This window comes from Hydra vulgaris, chromosome 05, assembly GCF_038396675.1.
Source record: "Hydra vulgaris chromosome 05, alternate assembly HydraT2T_AEP".
In the NCBI taxonomy this organism is placed as follows: Eukaryota; Metazoa; Cnidaria; class Hydrozoa; order Anthoathecata; family Hydridae; genus Hydra; species Hydra vulgaris.
This window is the reverse complement of record NC_088924.1, coordinates 9,442,180-9,463,261: the sequence shown is the minus strand read 5'-3', so window position 1 is coordinate 9,463,261 and position 21,082 is coordinate 9,442,180. Positions and strand designations below refer to the sequence as shown.

The 21,082-nt window shown below is 26.1% G+C and overlaps 1 protein-coding gene across 2 annotated transcripts in view; it reads left to right on the top strand.

The window, feature by feature from the left end:
- Positions 1–394: 394 nt before the first annotated feature.
- LOC136071836 (coiled-coil domain-containing protein 39-like) overlaps positions 395–21,082 on the top strand; it is a 55,839-nt gene continuing 35,151 nt past the window's right edge. Inside the window, exons 1-3 of one of the 2 annotated variants that reach the window (XM_065797312.1) lie at positions 395–686; positions 6,085–6,185; positions 10,254–10,346. In XM_065797312.1, coding sequence (XP_065653384.1) covers positions 638–686; positions 6,085–6,185; positions 10,254–10,346 — 243 coding nt within the window. In that variant the 5' untranslated portion in view covers positions 395–637. The remainder of the gene's footprint in view (positions 687–6,084; positions 6,186–10,253; positions 10,347–21,082) is intronic. The other variant, XM_065797313.1, reaches the window with a different exon arrangement.

Here is a 21,082-nt window from a genome sequence, read left to right as displayed (position 1 = left end):
TGTTTTAGTGATTTAAGAAATTAATTTAAACATAAACGTAGCGAAAACTTGATAATTAGATGCCTAACCTCATTATATTAAATAAATAATAAAAAAAGTTTGAGCTAAAGTTTAAAGAGTTATAGAGGTTTATAGAGAGTTTTAATTTAAGATCTTAAGATTGATTTCCGTGATTGGTGGTTCTTAAGAACCAGCAATCGCGGAAACCGGGTCATAACCTGTTTGTTCTTGATGTCGGTCATTCATCTGTTACAATAATAATCCGGTTCAATATAGTCACCTCTTGTTTTGTCGGGACATGTAAGCTCTTTATTCTATATTAAAAGTTTTTCTTTTTACTTCACAAATTTGAAAACTAAAAAATAGATTTTAAATTTGCACCCTCATAAATTTTCCGGCAGAGAAATAAACGGAAGTTACACCTCTTGGGCTACATGGCGTACAAAAAAACAACAACAATTGCTTTCAATATCTTTTTTTAAAATTGTATACTCCATTATTAAGATTAGGTTCTGTTTTTTACCATCGCAGAACTTGAAGTTTTCTGAAGTCGGAGGCGGAGTGATTTTATGCTTTTTATAAATTACAAATAAAATCTATATAGTTTTATTTAGGTTCTTGCCATATAAAACACAAAATGAAAATAACTAGAGATGATGCTTTTCGAATTCTCGGTGTTCAAGAAGGTTAGTTACATATACCTCGGAATGGAAATATTGTATAATTGTATATTTATCCTAATGGTTTAGCGATAATGAGATACAGTTTTAGACTATAGAAAGATATAAATATTACATATCTAGATATATTATATAGATATCTTTTTATCTATTTATCTATCCATCTATATATATATATATATATATATATATATATATATATATATATATATATATATATATATATATATATATATATATATATATATATATATATATATATATATATATATATATATATATATATATATATATATATATATATATATATATATATATATATATATATATATATATATATATATATATATATATATATATATATATATATATATATATACTATATATATATATATATATATATATATATATATATATATATATATATATATATTTACTTTATATCTATCTTCATATTTAATTTAAAATTTACTTTAAAAACAAACAGCTGCAACTTTGATGTTTGCTTTTTTGTTTTTTAATTGGCTATTTATAATTTTTTTATGGCTATATATATTTTTTTGTTATGATAAAAACACAATTATTTTTGAAAATAAAATTTGAATATTATAAGTTGATACCACGCACACCACATACACACACACACACACACACACACACACACACACACACACACACACACACACACACACACACACACACACACACACACACACAGACACACACGCGCACACACAACACACACACATACACATAACACACAACACATACACATAAAACATATGGAATATTTCTATTTATAATACATAATTTACATCTTAAAATCATGATGAATATAAAATTATAGTGTTTATTATAATATTATGTTTGTAATGTGTATTATTACTTTTTTTTGTAAGTTGTACTTATTAGAATGATGAAAAAAATAAATAATTTTTTTATTGTAATGTCTGTTTTAAGTTGGCATTTTAAATATTAAAGCAAGCACAATATATGTATGTATGGTATACACCACATCTAATCAGTTGTTGCTATGACGCTTAAAAATTTACTTTGTTGATGTAAGGAACTTACAGGGACCAGACTTGAAAGGTAAATTCAAAATGTGACTAAACATACCTTCAATAGAGTGTGCATAACAAAGTTAACTTTCTTCTATAGTAAGTATTTTTGCTTCCTAATATGCAATTGGCTGTGGATGCTGCTTTTTCAACTCACGCTCTTGCTTTCAAGTTATTTCAGTCAAAATTGCTAATATCACATTCAATAGTTATAGTTACAAGTGTGTAACGCTATCAGTGGTTTCTATCAAGTACTCATACAATAAAGGGTTCTTTGGATAATTTATGTTAATCACTTTACTTTTAGACATTTTGACATTAAAGTGCATAAGCTGATCAAAGTGTTTGACTATATAATGCCTCAAGCTGACAGCGCTAACCTGAAGTAGTGGCCAAGAGTCTATGTACCATGTAATGAACTTCAGGCCTTGTTATGAAGCATTACGCAGCTCGCATTTTGCTTGCGAAAAGGCGATTTGCCTACGCGTTCAGCAGTTTTGCGCTATGCAAAAACTTATCTTTTAGAATATTTAAATTATCTTTTGATTGTCGTTAACGTGACGTAACGTAACGTTTATTCAGAAGAAATAAAGTCGTAAGTAAAAGCATTTAACCGCAATTGTAAACTAATAGATTTTTTGTTAAAGAAACAGTTTGTTTCATAATTTTTTTTATTGTTGTTTTATTTGTTTTAACTAATTTTTAATTATTTAAAAAAAATAAAGTGTTTTAAGTTTTATCTTAAGTAATTAAATATATAAATTCCTTTTAAATATCAAAATTATTTTTAGTCATAATAGTTTTAAAAATGCACAATTTCTTTTGATGTAAATATTTTATTAATAAGATATATTTTGTTTATTGCTAATTCAATAGCATAAAGTTTTAAAGACGTTCGTTTAATTTATGAAAGTAAAATATGAACACGAATATGTTATTGGTAACTGATAAATAACAAAAAAAAAACTCTTAATTTTTTAAAAACATTATTAAAAAGAGTTCACAAATTAAATAAGAAAAAATTTATTAACAGTTAATAAAATAACCAAAAACCAACTGTAAAATCATAAGAAAATAAACAAACATTTTACGTTTCATGAAAAAAATATTTTTTATTCAAAATAAAATTTAGTTCTTATTTGAAAAAAATAATAAAAATGATTTTTTGAATAAGAACTTTTATTTGTAACTTTTGTTATAGTGAGAAAAAAACAAACTGTTTGTAAGATTTTTAACGCGTTAATAAAATAACTTTAATTACAATGCGGTACTTAAAAAGACGCTAGTGACGCAATATAACTTCTAACGATGCAAAATATATTTGCTGAGTTGAGTTACTTAGAAATGCGTTACGCGTTTTCGCTACGCAACGCAATCTCGTAACAAGGCCTGGAACTTGTTCTTTGACTACTTTGCCTAGATGATCTGCTCTAGTAATTTTTCTGGATATGGTCTGGTTTGTCTGAGGTTATTAGATTGAATACTCAAAAGTCTCTAGATTGACAACATGTTAAAAATATAAAAAGCTGGATAAAATGACACTCATCAAGGCATACTTGGGCACTGGTCACAAATAGCATCATCTTCATCAATGGCTTGATAGGACACGTCTTTAAGATTGAAATCTATTTAAAGCATTAATGAGCAGTTAGGTAGTTTTGGTAGCGCATTGACACACTCTCATAACTTCAATGATGACACTTAAAATAGTTGAAGTCATGAGTGTGATAAATGCATTAAACAAGAAGCAAATCCTTTCTGATTTTCATCATGTTTATCTATTTTTAGCAAGCATGTAAAGCTTTACATGCTTGCTTAAATGCAAGATTGTTAGACTAAAAATAAAGTAAGACAGAAAAAACTTATAGTTGATGAATCTTTAAGCAACCTTTATTATGACATATTTATTTGGTTTTGGTTGTTTTGGTTTTTATGTATTTTGACATTCTTCCATCCGGCAAACTCACTTTGTAGCCAGTATATTTGTGTAAATATTTAGACAATGTGATAACATTAGTATCAACATATTTGGACAGCTTCATGATTTTGTTAACATTTTTGACATTTTGGTGATGATATGCTTGAAATATATTTTGTTAGCATCACTTTTTTATTGGAATTTATTTTATTTATAAATATTTTTGGTGAGTATTTATGATGATTTGATGTTGAGGATGTTTTGGAATGACTTCATACCACCCGGTATTTCTGTTGTGGAGCAATATAATAAATACTTTGCTAAACTTTTTTTTAACGTGTTAATGTTAATTGCACTATTTATTTGCATGTACAGAAACTGAGTGGGGATGTATAGCTATTGAGCAACTTAGTTTTTTCTATTCTCAGTACGTGATTAAACACTTTAAATTGATATAAAGTTATATCAATTTAAAAGTGTTTAATCACATAATTTTACCATAAAACATAGAAATGAGGTTGGCAAAAAATTGCCTACCTTGTTTCTATGTTTTATGGTAAGACTTTTGTATCAAATTTTTTTTGCCAACCTGATGCTGACCTTTAAAAGATTGAGATCAGCAAATTATTGCTGACCTCATTTTTCCTAATTCCGAAGGTTGATATTTATATATATATATATATATATATATATATATATATATATATATATATATATTATATATATATATATATATATATATATATATATATAATATATATATATATATATATATATATATATATATATATAATATATATATATATAATATATATAATATATATATATATAATATATATATATATATATATATATATATATATATATATAATATATATATATATATATATAATATATATAATATATATAATATATATAATATATATATATAATATATATATATATATATATATATATATATATATATATATATATATATATATATATATATATATATATATATATATATATATATATATATATATATATATATACAGGCCTCGGCAGGAAGCGAGAGGTTTAGCTGTCGTCTACACTACTCTAAAATGGTTTACGGGAGCAATTTATGGCTCTTGCAAAAGTATAATTTTTTCTCTCAAAAGTATATTTATCATTGTAGCTAAAAAAAAAAAAATGCAATCATTTTAATAACTATTTTAAAAATTTCTTAAAATGCCTTCATTCTGTTACAATAAGAAAATATAAAACTTTTTACTATAAAATATATAATATCATTTAATAAATTATTTCATGCTGCAATAAATGACACTTGTTATATATATATTCTTGTAATACTAACGTAACAAATATTTGCTTGACATGGTGCAACAAATCTACGAACAAACTTTTTTTAAAAAAAGACAGAAAAATAAGCATAACATTTCTAGTTTTTTTGCATATGTAAATGTTGGTATTTGCTTAAAATTTTTAAAAATACACATTATTTCAGCAGTCTTTTCCAAATAAATATGTGATTTACAGTTTTTTATTTATTATAAAAAACGCATATTTATTATAAAAAACAATTAGTTACTAAAATTTTAAAACACATTTTAAAGACTTTGAAAGAAACCTATGCTAAAACATGAGTATTTCTATTAAAATGCTAAAACATGATTATTTCTTTTCATAGTGTTACTATTAAGTAATTAGCAATTGATTCAAAAGAAACCGTGCTTATAATATTAATTTTCTTATTTTTCTCAGAGTGAAGTAATGTTTATTTGCATATTAAAAACACTTTTAAAATGTTTAAAAATAATTTTTAAGTTTTGCTGAAATATATATTATCTAATAGAATATATAGAATTACTACAGTTGTTGTGTTTTATTGTGTTTAACAATGCCTATAATATGATATTTTTATTAACTTATTATTATATACTTAATATGATATTATTTTTATAAATTTTCAAAAAGAAATGTCAAAAAAACTTTTATTATATTTTCAGCTTCTTTTTTTTTAAGTTTATATGCTTAAGTTTATATGCTCTTTTATTTGTAAAAAATTTAGCAAATTAAATTAAGAAAAATTCATTAGTTAGTATCAAACGCTCTCCTAAGAAGCTGTTTAGAGGAGCAGCTTGCATTGCTCGCCATGTTTGTTTTAGAAGAGCTTTTCTCCAGTCTCGCACTTATTTACCCCCGCCCAAGCCTATATATATATATATATATATATATATATATATATATATATATATATATATATACATATATAATATATAAATATATATATTTATATATAGATAAATAGATCTAAAGTATTAATATGAATAAATATTTTATATATGTTTATTTCATATTAAGATAATTATGCAATAAAATTGTTTTTAAGCAATATAACTAGTCAATTATTTATCTTAAAAAATAATTTACCAATTTTTAGAATCAAGTCCTGATGAAGTCAGAAGTAGTTACAAGCGTCTTGCTTTAAAATGGCACCCCGATAAACATGGTGAAACACAATCTAAAGAAGAAGCTACTCATGCAAGTTTTTTTTTAAGTTTCATGCACACATAGACAGGGGTTGTTCTAGACCATTTTGAACAGCGTCGACCGTATTTGGCAACGACTGGGGCGCTGCCCAAATTAAAATTTTAGGATTCTTTTTTTTTTTACAACAAATTTTTTTTTTTTTGTTAAAAAAACCCCAATTTTCTGCTAGATTTCTTCGGGACGAGGGGTTACCGGCGTCCAAAGTTTTTTTCTAGAATAGGCCCTGATAGAGTAAGATGTGGTTATTTCGCCACTAATTCTTTCAATTTAAATAACTTGAGAACTAAAAATAAAAATCAAATTTTTTTTATTATCAATAATATTTTTATAAACTTTACATACTTTAATTAAAAAATTTTTTTTTTTCTATAATTAGAACAGAAAAAATGGGGTGGCAAAATTACCCCAATAAAATCTTATTTGGGGGAATTTCGCCACCTATGTTATTTACAACATAAATTTTATTTTAAATTATAGATCTTAAAAACACATTTAAAATCAGTTAAATAAAAGAAATCTAACAATATTCAATAAGTGGGGGCATGATCACCGATACTGAGAGGTATCGGGGCATGTTCCCCCCTCTACTTTTTTTCCCTTTTTTTTTTAAGAAATGTAGGATATTTCGAAAGCCATGAAGATGGTCCTGGGGGAGGGATTTAGTTGACTGAAAAAAGAGTTTCAAAATAATCAAGCAAACTTAAAAAAAAAATCAGTTTACAAATTTTAATACATGAGAGATGAAGAGATCAAAAACTCATTGTTTTCTGAGCTTTTACTGAGCAATAAAATTCGATGGTATTTTTTTGAGACTACATTTTTCACAAACCCATTTTCGACAAGAACTTTTCTCACATTGCAACCAAAGGTTTCGCTGATCAGTTATTGCACTATTGAATGGCTTTTGACACTTTGCTTTACTGCATTTATTCTCGGCCATATTTGAATTTCTGTTTTTGTTGTGGTCAACTTCACTGCCAATCATCAGTTTTCTTTGCTTCGATCGTTGGTTTTGGTTTTCAGCTTGTTTTTTAGTTTCTGACTCATCTTTTGCTACCTTCACTTGCTCGAAAATCAATGGTTCTGTAATGCATTTACATTCAGCTACAACTTTGACTGGCTTTTTGGGCTTTTGATTTTAATTTCTTATTTGCAGGTGCCTTTTGAGATTCTTTTCAATTACTTGGCTCACCAATTGTATTTCTTCTCTAAAAAATTGAGGAGTGATGAATGATGATAGTTGAGATGCTGTTGATGGAGTTGCTAGTGCTATTTATGCAGACATTGATGGAGTTGCTGGTGCTATTTGTGCAGATGTTAATGGAGTTGTTGGTGCTGGTTTCAGTGCTGGTGGATTGTGAAGCTCTGAAAGCTTGAGTTACTCACTATCAACTGCATTTTTACTTAAGCGATAGAAACCTGTATTTTCAAAACCATTGACTGCATGTGATCTTTTGAAAGCCTGCTGATGAAAGTAACTTCGAAAGCAAGAGAGGGAAACGTCAGCTTATCAACATTTCTAAAACCAGTTTTTCGGTAGTGTTGTTGAAGAATTGTGCGCCAGATATTTTTAACGTGACAGTAAATGCCCGAATCGAGTGGTTGGAAAAATGTTGGAGAATGGGATGGTAAAATTACTAAGTCAATATTATTTTACTTTTGACAAAGTTGAGCTGCTGCCATAGAAACATGAGTTAAATGACCATCAGCTATTTCACAATTTGCATTTTTAAAAGGAATGAAGACAGAATTATTTCATTGTACAAATCCATAAAACATTAATTATTGCTTTAATTAAAGCTGTCTGTAAATTTATTAAATTTATATTTCATAAAAAATTTTTTAACTTAAAAATTCAAGAATTCTGGAAATATCTCAAATGATGTTGTTTACCAAAATTATTTATTAATTAAAAATTAAGAAATTTGTAAAATGTTATTTCGATAGAAGAACAAAACTGTCATAGCAACAAACGGTTTAGATAAACGTTTTTTTTTATATGTTTATTATATTTAAGAGTATCATAAAAATCTTACTTTTATTTAGTTTTTGCACTCTATAAAAAAACATTCTTATGTTAAGCTTACTACAAATTTATAGGAAAGTCATACAATTGATGAAAGCTTATTTCAAAAAACAAATGAAACAAAAACAAATAATATTGATTCAAAAAAAAAAAAATTTAATTTTTCAAAAAAAAAATCTTACAATAATGTCATTTTTAATACTGAATTTCTTTGAAATTAAATGCGATTAAAAAAATTATAAAGTCTGTAGGTTGCAATGTTTAATTTAAAGACTTGAAGAAACACGCTAACATTGAGACAGCCGTTTAAGTTTTGCTTGGTGTTTCTTTTGTCTGAGCATTTCTGAAATTTTTGTATCATAAAAACATTTAAACAGTTGTGATGAAGTTGTCAAAAAAAAAATTATTTGCATGGTCAGCAAGAGTGTTTGATTGCACGCCATTCCTGTTCAAGCCTGCTATCTGACACAATTCTCTGAAAATTTAAATTTTTTTTTTGCTATTTCTTTATTACTGATCATTAAGACATCTTTCATACCTATTATTTATACAAAGTATGGAACAATTACAAACATTTTAATGTCAAACTTCATAAAAAACTCTTAATATTTACCATGTCCTCCTTTTGCCTCAATCCCAGCCAATATTCGCCGGGGAATATTGGCTCGGATTATATTAAACTGCCTTCTTTTTATATTTTGTTTTTCTCACAATATATTTTCCATTTGCATTTTCACTTTAAAATATGATGCCTTTTTAGTAATCGTTCTTTTGATTTGATAAACATACTTCCCCTTGATTTTACAGTAATTTATTCTAATTTAATCTAGTCTTCCTTTTCAAATTTACATTTAAGAAAGTGTTGAAGTTTTTTTACATCATTTATAAGAATAAAGAATTGTTTCTTTTTTTTTATGCAAATAAAGAATTCAAATCTAAAACTATAATTAATATTTAATATTATTTAACAAGCTGATTATGCTGGTATATAACCAAAAGAAAATTTCAAAATTGATAAAATTAATATTATTAAGCAGAAATATTTATATAATATCTACATAAAATATTACTTTATTATACAAATGTACAAAAAATAGTATTTTAATAGACAAATTATTACATATGTACATATTACTTGATAAAGGTATTTTTTAATATATGTTGTATGTATTATATGTATTATTGTCTTTTAAATAATGAACATATGTTTCAATATTTTGTAACTAAAAAAAAAAGAAAATTCTTTTTTAGAAATTTAAAATTAAAGTAATTTCGTTTATGAACCCATTTATGAATAAAGTTATAATTTCATAACATTAAAAACATCACTTTAATTTATAATTATATTTACTTTAATTGTAATGCGGCCCCTACTATATATTTTCAACATATAAAAAAATAGATTTGGGGTCTCCTCTAATTGAGCTTTTTTTTAAGGCCAATATATTTTTAAATATATTTATTTGTTTGAGGCCTATATATATTCGTTTTGTTTTAGATCTTGGATTAATGCTACAACAGACTTTTATAAAAAAAAAAGTTTTTAAGTTTTTAATTCACAACAGGTTTTTACATATTTAAAACCCATCATTTTGCAGGTCACAGTTTATTTATTTTCTATTTAAATTCATTTATGGAATCTGCTTTAACAATTGAGTTTGTCAAATCATTTTATAATTTTAATATGCGATTTGTAAAGAAAGGTACATACAAACTATTTTTGAAGTAAGAGTTAGTGTAATGGTTCTTAACAGTTTTTCTTACTCAGCTACAGGAAACTCACAAGCATATAACTTATGGAGAAAGTAATATTTAGAGAAATATAAATTTACAATGGTTTTTTTAATATTTAGTCAACTTTTTATTTATAACTCTAATTTTAATTACAGTGGTATGATGTTATGCTCATCTTACTGTGTTTTTTTACATTTATACTTATACATTTAATACATTTAATTTTTTCTATAAAATTTTATTAACATAAAAAAAAAAAATACTATCCATAATTAGATTTTTAAAAAAATCACTTTTAGAAATTTCAAGAGGTGTCTGCTGCCTATAAAAAACTAACAACAAATGCTGCAGATATGGATGATGAAACTGATGACAGTGACTTTATGAATATTGTAAGTAGTTTTGATATTTTTAATGCAAATTCATTGAAATTAATAAACTGGCAAGACCAACAACTTTTTAACATTATTAGGCCGAAAAAAAAGCAATTGCTTTTACTCAATAATTTGTCAGCTTAACATGAATAAAAATTTTAGCAATTTTGCTTAAGTTTTTATTTACATAAAGCTGAGCAATTACTGAGTAAATGGCTTAACTTTACGTGAATAAAAATTTGTGCAAAACTGCTGAAGTTTTTATTTATGTAAAACTGACCAATTACTGAATAAAAGCAATTGCTTTTTTTAATCATCTGGCCTATTATATTTAAATAGACATAAAATAACTGATTAAGCATAATTAAACAATTCTTAAGAGCTTTGTTTATATATACATATATATATATATACACACACATATATATATATATATATATATATATATATATATATATATATATATTTATAGAGTTGCATTGTATTCTGTTAGATATAATACAGCTCTTTATCGGTTTAAAAATGATCGATATTTATAAAATAGATCAAAATATATTAAAATATTTAAATGAAAAAAGAAAAAACTTATTTATGGGACTTAAAGTTTGATGCCATTCGGCAATCATTCAGCCTTATATTGGGCTGACAAAGAAATATTTGAAATATATAATGCTAAATGACATCAAACTTAAAGTCCCATAAAAAATTTGTATTTTTTTTCATTTGAATATTTTAACATATATTCATTATATTCATTTAAAATTTTTTCTGGCTTATGGTACAGTTAAGCAGTATAATCACCAATAATATAGTAATGAAACTATAACAAAAGGGTTAAACATAAACTTCTATATCAGCATAAGAATAGGTTTCCTTACCTTAAGTTAAAAAGTTTGTTAAGACATTTATCCACTGTCCAAATTAATACTACCCTTCAAAAAAGTGCATTGATATTTTTGTATTTCTTTGTCTTGTCTAAAATCTACATTAAGTGTTCTTGCCTTCTCCTAATAATTCTTTATTTAGAATTTACTCTATGGTTAGCAATTGCAGACTGATGTAACTTTAAACAAATATTAACAGTATTAAGAGAGTTCATAATAATTTAGTTTATATATACATATATATATATATATATATATATATATATATATATATATATATATATATATATATATATATATATATATATATATATATATATACATACATACATACATAGATATATATATTTTCTTGTTGTTCACCTCCTCAAGGCCTAGAAGGCCACTACAGATGAGAAGACTACTTAATAGTGGTTTTAACCGTCTCTCAACTCTATAACTCCAAAACACGAACTTTGACGAACAAGGCCGCTGCGTGGAAAAACAAGTTGAGCACGGTACTAACAGGGGCGTGGTGGGGATCCAACTCGGAATCTCTTGCTTATGAAGCGAGCACTTTTACTACTACACCACTACCGCATATATATATAGAACTCTTAACTGGTTGTCAGAAAGTTTTTCTGTATTTTGTTGACAAAAAGTAAAAATTAAAATGCAAGACCGGAATTTTTGTTTTTTATTAATTGATAGACTGCCTGCGCCAACCAAACCCTCAGTCGATGTAGCAGCACTCCCTTGTGAGTCAGGCTAAAAGATAGTAGATGTAGCAGCACTCCGTTGCGAGTCAGGCTATTTGTCAGTCGAATAGCAGCACTCTGCTGCTATATCGACTGACAAATAAAAATAAAAACATTTTATTAAAGAAAATAAAAATAAAAACATTGTTTATATTGTTAAAAACATTCAGAATATTTTTAAAAACATTCTGGTCAATTAAATTTGAGTTTTTGCGGTTTTTTAAAAAAATGATTAATTTGTAATTAATTTAATGGTTTTTACTTTCTGACAACACGCAAATGTTGGACGAAAGTCAAAAGTAATTAAAAGTAATTAAAAGTGAGGTATTTGTTGGCATAAGAATCATTTTTTTCCTTCCGTACTCAGACTTGGTCGGGAAGCGTTAGCGATCGCTCTCAATTACTGACCACGGAAATAATATTTAATTGCGAAAAACTGGCCAGGGTTTGTAGTCGTTTTGAGATCATTTAAGTTTATGTATGTCTGTAAATAAAAATTTTGTTTTACGGACATACATGGAAACATACATAAACTTGAATGTTCTCAAAACATCTTGGTGTGGAAGAATAAAAAGAATATCTGCCAACACTAAAAACCCGCCAAATCTTTGAACAAACTAACTCTATTTGTTTAAAAAATACGCTGACTAAGCGAAATAAAGTTCTAGAGTTTTCTGTTGAATTGTTATAAAAATTGTATTATTCGAATTTTTAAAAGAAGTTTCTGGTTACTAAATACAAACATGCATACAATGCAACTCGCGCTATATATATATATATATATATATATATATATATACACACACAGACACATATGTATATATATGTCAAGTCTTCGTGTAAGAAGCATACGGTTGCACACATATATATATTTATACACATATATATATTTAGAAAGTTATTAAATATAAAAAAAAGTTTTTAAGTTCTTACATGTTGGTTTACTAGCTCTAAATATTTTTGCTTCAGTTGCGATTCTTACAAACTCATTACCTTTAACTTAATGTTACTTTTTTCTGTTTTAAATACTAATTAAAATTAAAAAGCCCACTCGCTAAACATCATTAGTGATATTATGAAGCAGTTCCGTTTCCTCTTCATAAAATATTTTTAGTTGATTTTTATCTTTTTAGTGAATTTCTATCTAATTTAATTTTTACAGTGACAAAAAGATTTAATTATTTGATTGTTCATCTTACTAAGTAGAATTGTTGCAAATATGCTAAAATTTTCACACGAAACATAAAATTGTTATTAAAAAAATTAACTTTTTTATTTATAAAATAATTTAGCTTAAATAAAACTAAAGCTAGCGTTAGTTTTATTAGAATCTTGTTAGACTTTTCGGGGCCGGGGCTATATTTATATTGGATGCCTTTTCATGTGCCACACCCTAAAAATGACTAAAAAAAAAGTCTTCTTGTCTATTTCGGGGCCCCCAACATTCCGGGGCCCTGGACTATAAACCCAAACCCTTCTGTTCAGCCCTGGAAATAAGACAAGAGTATATAAATAAAAATTATATTAAACTCTTTAATAATTGCTTAATAAAGAAACATTTGTTTCCTTATTTAGCAATCATCAGATGTTTTTTATATAAAAAAATGTCGCTTAATTTTATAAAAAAACTATAAAAGAGCGGTGTTTTCGAAAATATTTGTTCTAAACGTAATTTATTTTGCTTTAAGTTTTTTCGCATTAAAAGTTACTTTTTAGATTATTTTTTTTTGTAACTGTTTCTCATCGGTCCAATTAATCTTTTTTTCGCTTTCTTTTTGTTTTTTGAAATGTTCTCAAAACGACTAAAAAATCGGGCCAGCTTTTCGCAACTGAATATTATTCTCGTGGTCAGTTATCAAGAGCAATCCCTCCCGCATCCTGACCAAGCCTGCGTACTCCCAAATGCAACAAACTATAGAACTTTATATATATAATTTGTAGAAGAAAAAAATTTGATATATACTGTAGAGTAAACTCTAAATAAGGAATCATTAGGAAAAACCTATTCTTATGCTGATATAGAAGTTTATGTTTAACCCTTTTGTTATAGTTTTATTACTATGTTATTGGTGATTATGCTGCTTAATTGAACCATAAGCCAGCAAAAATTTCAAATGAATATAAAGAAATGAGTTAGTTTCCATTATCTGATGTTTTAAAAAAAATTATATATATATGTATATATATATAATATAAAATAATGTTTTTTATACTATGCACTTATTACTAGTAAACGTAATAAACGCATATATATAAAATGTTTAAATATTTGTATGGGCTCCTCGACCTTTTAGAACAGCCTCTATTCATAGTGGGATTGTGTCATCAAGTGACCTTATTTGTTTTATGGCACCACGCTTTTATTATAGTTTTTCTCAGATCTGCTGGTTGAGTTCTGTTCAGAAACATTTGCTTTGAACTTTAATCAACAGCTTTAGATGGTGTTCAAATCAGGTAAAATGCTTGGCTTAATGAGGCAAGAGTATTAATTGCAATTTCTTATGAGCAATATCTTTACAATTTTTGAGCTTCATATATGAAAATATCAAACTTTCTCATGCAAAATTAATTCAATAATTTGTTCTTAAAAATTTCCAAATATAATTTTTATGCTAATGGTTAGTATTTTCTGGCTCATCCTCATCATTAATATATTAAAGTCATAAGAAATCATCAAACATCATCTTTAACATTAACATCAGAACTTTTATGTTAACATGAAAAAAATGAATCCAAAAATTTGTTTAAATAAAAATTCATAAAATTAATGCTAAGTTTAAAAATTTGGTCAGTATGAATAAAGTATGGCAAATATTACCAGCCCTTGGTATTAGGGTTGGCATTTGGCAATGCCAACCTAACTGCCAACCTTTATTAGCTTCCATTTATTACTGGATCAATTACTGTGTCTTAACATTGATTTTAATGTTCAGTTATACACTGTTTTCTCTTCTTTTTGATAAGACAAAAAAAAGTAATATATTGTCATACCCAACAAAGTTTTTGCTGTATGCTACTAAAGTTTCAAAAAATGGCAGGCAATCAGCATAGTTCATTTTGAAATAATGAAAGTTCATAATAAAAAATTCAGGATGTTAAAGTGATCCCCAAGTACCAAGAAAAGCATATCATAAATAATCCTTATAAAATAATTATTTTGTTAATCAAACTCCCCAGAACAAATTATTTATTGAGATATTAGCAAAAAACTTTTTAATTTTTTATGTCATTTTTTTAAAAAAAGTTCTGACTTGTTGGTTTAAAAAAAAAAAAAAGTACTGGTCTGATAATGCGCTCTTGTAGTTCATAAGTGACATCAATAGATGGTGTTCGAATGATGTCACAATGTAAACATTGTTACTCTGACGCCATCTTGTAGGTCAAACAAATGCGCATTAGTTTAATGCAAGGCTAATTACTATTATCTGTTGATATGGTTCCAATCGTAAAAACAGTTAAAAAGTTTGTTATTTTGAATAAATTTATGTAGAATTTAATTCCCTTTCTCATGATAAATTTTTTTTTTTGTTTAAACTAAAACTCAATATTAAATAACTTATTTTCTAAACACGGTCGAACAAGGCAATTAACCTTAGCATTAAGTAATTGTAAATAATTTGAACAATAATACAATACAAACAAACGAAACCACAAACTTAGAAGAATGTATGATTTTAGAGGCAATTAAAACTTATACGAAAAAGTTGTAGAAGATCCAAATGATTACGATTTTACTATAAACGAAAATACTATAAACTAAGCATAGGTGTTTGATTTTTCCGTCCGGTAAATCCGTCCGTTTCCGTCCATTACCATTAATGTCTGTTACGTTAAAAAATTTTAACGGACGGTAAAAATGGAAAATTTCTGTTAAAATTTTTTAATCAATATTTTTCGTTAATTTCTGTTAATTCTGTTAATTTCCGCTAATTTCATTAGTTTTATATAAAAATAATTATAAGTTGTTTCAAAAAGAGTTTCCTTTAATCGACGTTCGGTTGAATGTATGACAAGGAGCAAAAAAAATATACAATTACAATATACAGTGCCATTATCAAACTAAAGGTTTTGAAACTTTTAGCAAAAATTTTATATAAGCAAAAATTTTATAAAATTTTTTTCAAAAGAAAATTTTAAAAATATATTAATATAAATTTTTTTTACAAAAATATTATTCTATAGCTTTAATGAAAAATTTAAAACATTTTTGTACATTTGTTAAACTTATAACTTGAATTTAAAATATATAATCAAAAATTTAAATAATTAAAAAAAAAAAAGTTTCTAGCTGATAAATTTCAGTTAGTTGACTTTTTTAAATTTATTTCATTTTTCAATGTCATTTTTTTATTATAATAAATAAAGCATATTATCTGTATTATAAAAGTTTAATGACATTTTTTTATACATTTCTTTATTGTATGTAAAATGCCAAAAACATGTTTTGTTATTCGGGATTATTTTGAAAAAGAGCCAACTAATAAAGATGGAGAAGTAGTTGCCAATGCAATTTGCAAAAAGTGCCGTAAAGTTTACAAACTTGCTAAGGATTCAATATCCAGTATGAGGTACCACTTGAAAATAACTCATTCATCTTTGTATAAATTATTAGTTAAAAAAGAATTAAAAAATTCAGTTGATCAAAATGATGGAGAGGAAAATAACTCTACAGAGACACAAGGTAATTTAAAATAAAAAATTTTTTCACTGGTTTTAATTTTAACTAAATAGTTTAACTGAAAAGTTGTTTTTTAATTTCAGATAAGTATATCAAAGGATCAATACAAGGTCCAGCAGCAAAAAAAAAAAAGAGTTATGCGAGAAGATTCAGCTTGCTCAAGTAGTTCAAAAAACATTGACAAACAAAACAATACAACAGTACAACAGACAACAAAACAACAGTAATTAAGTCACAAAACAATATAGTTTCTCAACTTTCAAAATATAAAAGTGAGGAACAAAAACAGCTGGTTATTGATCTTAATATCACAAAGTTTTTGGTTTGCGAATCTCTACCTTTCAGTATAGTTGAATCTCAAGGTTTTAAATAGTTTTTTCATAGTTTTGATCCCCATGCTAATATAAAAAATAGTACATTTTCTAAATATAAGTTACCCATGATGAATTGGAATATGAAAGCAACATTAGATAAAAAGTTGACAATTGAACTAAAAATTGTAGATGGGGTAGGATTCACCACTGACTGCTGGGCAGTAGATTCATTTATTAACTCTGCGTTACATTGCTGATGATTACACTTTGAGAAAGTTTGTCATTAACTGTGAAGAGTTTTCAGAACGCCATACTGCTCAACATATTGCTAATGGAATAGACAAAATGATTGAGTCAGTTGTCGGCTTAAAAGCAAAACAAAAAGTGAGGATAACTGATGCTGCAAGCAACATGATAAAAGCAATTATGCTTTCAAAGCATGTAACTGATGCTGATTTGTGTTACGATCATAGGATTAATACTTGTTTAGGTAGAGCATTAAAAACAATGAAACAAAATTTATTTGAAGAGAATAATGAAATTCAAGATGCTCTTGACATCTGAATAAAACTTTCTTCTAAAACTCATCAATCACTTTCTTCTAAAACTCATTCTTAACCTGTAAAGAAATTAAAAAAGAACGCAATAAACTTGATGGTTGGTTTTTTAACCTACTTTGTGCCTAAATTTATATTCATAATATTCAATTAATTGTAATATAACATAAAATTTGCTTCTTTTATAGTGCCTTATGTTAAAGTAATTGCCAAAATGTGGTTCAGAGAATTTTAGTAACAGTTTTGCACATTTTCTACAGCCATATTATCAAGGAACTGTTTTAGAAAAATTTGAAGTAAGTTTAACTATAAATTTTATTATAAAAACTTAAAAAGTATTACAACATTGTGCTATTTTTTTAGTGTTTTGAATCAACCAAAGAGCAAATAGTGGCCATCTATAACCCCAACCCTGAAAAAGTTATATCTATAGCAAGCACAGAAGATTTTCAGTTCATTGAGCCAATAGACTTTTGTTTTGCTAATATATCGCAGGTCAAAGATATTGCAATGGATGATATGTTTTCAATTAAGGAAATGTCCTCTTTTTTTTCAATGCCAAAGCCTGTCACCAGAAGCAACACAAACGTTTTAACCTGGTGGAAAGACTATTTAAAGGTTCTTCCCATCTTGGCTAAAATTTCCAGATCCATATTTTGCATTCCTGCATCACGTTTCCCATCTGAAAGAGTTTTCAGTTCGTCAGGAAATATCGTAACTTGTAGCAGGGAAAACCTTTGCACTGATACAAGGCAATTGGTGTTTTGCCATGACAACTTTAAGAGTATTAAAGTGAAAAACTGGAAATTGAATGATTCTGTGAATGAAAAAGAAGAAGAGTGATTACTATAAACTTTAAATTGTTGAAAATTTATGTTTACCTTCAGCTGAAATTCCAGAATGTTTTTCATAAAGCATAGACTTTTTATTTACAATTTAACTCCTCGCATGGTTGATGCTCATAAATTAAACTTTAAAGTTAAAAGCTGTGTGTCTAAAAGCTGCTCTTTACATTGAACCCTGCAGTTAAGAAAAGTATACACATTTGATGAAAGTTTGATATAAAGGTCTTCAGTGGTTTCAAGATATGTAAGAAGTAAAAGATACGAATCAAATCAAAAAATTTATAAAATAAGTTGTAACATTTCAAGGGCTTTTATGTATAGTACAAGTATGTTGTATGTTGATCTTGTGCCACCAAATAAACACTTCTAAAGCATATGAAGCTGTTGCAGTATTATTCATGGCTTGTGCTGCTTAAAGAAATTAAAATAATTTGAAAAAAGGCCATTCATCATTCAATAGAGTTATAAAACCTCATAACAGTATTAAAATAGTGTTCAGGTATTGTCAGAGAACTGCGAATCATGTAAAATTGTGGAATGCAGATAAAAATATTTAAAATTGTAGTTTTTCTTTCTATAGGAACCATTACAATAAATAAATCTATAAGGTATTAAGGTAAGAGAGGATAAACCCCAAAAACTTAAAATTAGTAGTAAATGTCCATGAAATCCTCCACAAAAAAGGATCTTCAGCAAGTCGTCAAATTTTTATTTCCAAATTCGTAATATTTTATTTTTTTATTTCAACGATAGGTATTTAGCTGTATATATTGTTGTGAAAATGAAGAATATGCTCAAACATTACAGGCTGCTACTGCGATTCATTATGTTACAAAATTACAGCTTGTTAGTGGGGTAGACCCGTATAAATTGAAATTTAAGGAATGGGAACCAAATCATAAATCACTTCCTCCTGTGGAGTACTTCTGTAAAGTATGCACATATGCCTACAAATAATTTATTTATGGATGAGCCTAAATATATGTATTGTTAAAGCATACAAGAAAATTAATAAGGAATATCAATATCATTGAGATATTTATTTTGTTTCTTATTATGTTTCTTATAAACTGAACTAAAAAAAAAAAAGTATGAAAAAGTTGCTGTCTATAAGTACTTAAAAGTCCTGCTACATATTACATTTAAAATAATATATATATATATATATATATATATATATATATATATATATATATATATATATATATATATATATATATATATATATATATCATTCATTGTTCAGGTAATACTCTGTCAGAATTAAAGTGAGCAGAGCATACTTTCGAGGATTTGGTTCTTTTTGCCTATTAACTGCTGCAATCCACAACACCTCTTAGATGACAACTCAAGTGTATTTTTACACATGTTTCAAAACAGTCTCTTTTTAAATGTATAATGAAAATAAGTAAACCAACTTTCTATAATTAAAAAATCTCTTTATTTAAACTTTTATTTTCACCTATAAAATTCAAATTAGAGAAGTTGTACTTTATATAGACCATAATTTAAAAAAAAGTTATAATGTATATTATTTTAAATGTGCTAGCTCAGCATTTTTTTGTTAATTTGAGCATAGTTTTGAAATACTTATATTTGAAAATTGATATTTTAAAAATTCAGATAACTTAAAATGTTCAGAATCATGTTAGTTTATAGTATCAACAAAATGTTGTGTTATTAAGTCATTATTGAGATCCATTATTAAATTCCAGTTGTTTACACTCATCGTTGAATGCAATGAAATTAGAAAAAAACTGCACATATCCAACACACTTTACTTTCAGTGGTAATATATAGAATTGTTCATAAGGCCTAACAACTAACAACATCTTTAAATGGCAAAGAGTCACCTTCTGAGAAACTCATTGCAAACTAATCGATAAAATGAAATAGATCTTCTAAACATTATAACAGCTTGCTTGAAAATGTTTTAATACTTACAGATCTATTACGTATTTACTAATATTGTTTATAGAAATCCTTGAAATGTTACAAATTATTTCAAAAAAATTTAGAATTTGATTCGTGTCCTGTTCCTACTAAAGCTAATGCAGATCTTTCAATAAATTTTGTCTACTATGAAAACTTTTATTTGCAGCAGTTTTTGATGCAAAGAATGGTTAATTAAAAACACTGCTTTTAAGCAAGCTTTTAAATTTAAAGTTTAACTTATGAACAGCACCCATGTGATAAGTTAATTTGTCAATAAAAAGTCTTTTTTATAAAAAAAAAATTCTTGACATGACAGCAAAAAGAAGCATATTTAATTTCAACAATTTGAAGTTTATAATAAAGTTATAATCATTTGGATCCTCTGCAACTTGCTTACAACTTTAGCACGAGTGTTGATTGCTTCTAAAATGACACATTCTTCTAAGTTTGTGGTTTCGCTTGTTGCCAATTATTATTGTTATTAATCATTATTAAATACTTTTAATATACTAAAGCAATTTGATAAGTAATTCAGCATATTATTTATATACATAGCATTTTGAAATATTGATACTATTTAATAAGTTATTTAACATGTTTAAACAACCAAAATGTGTTCACTGTGTCTGAGTTATGTATGTTAGCAAATTGACAAAAATATTAAAAAAAAAAAAAGAGAAAAAGAATCTTATGTGTTATGATACTTAAAAGAAAATGTTCAAAATGTAAAACAAAAATAATTAAGTCTATTTTTGAATGCTTTGGAGTACTTTATTTACAGTGTACTTATTAACACATTACTTA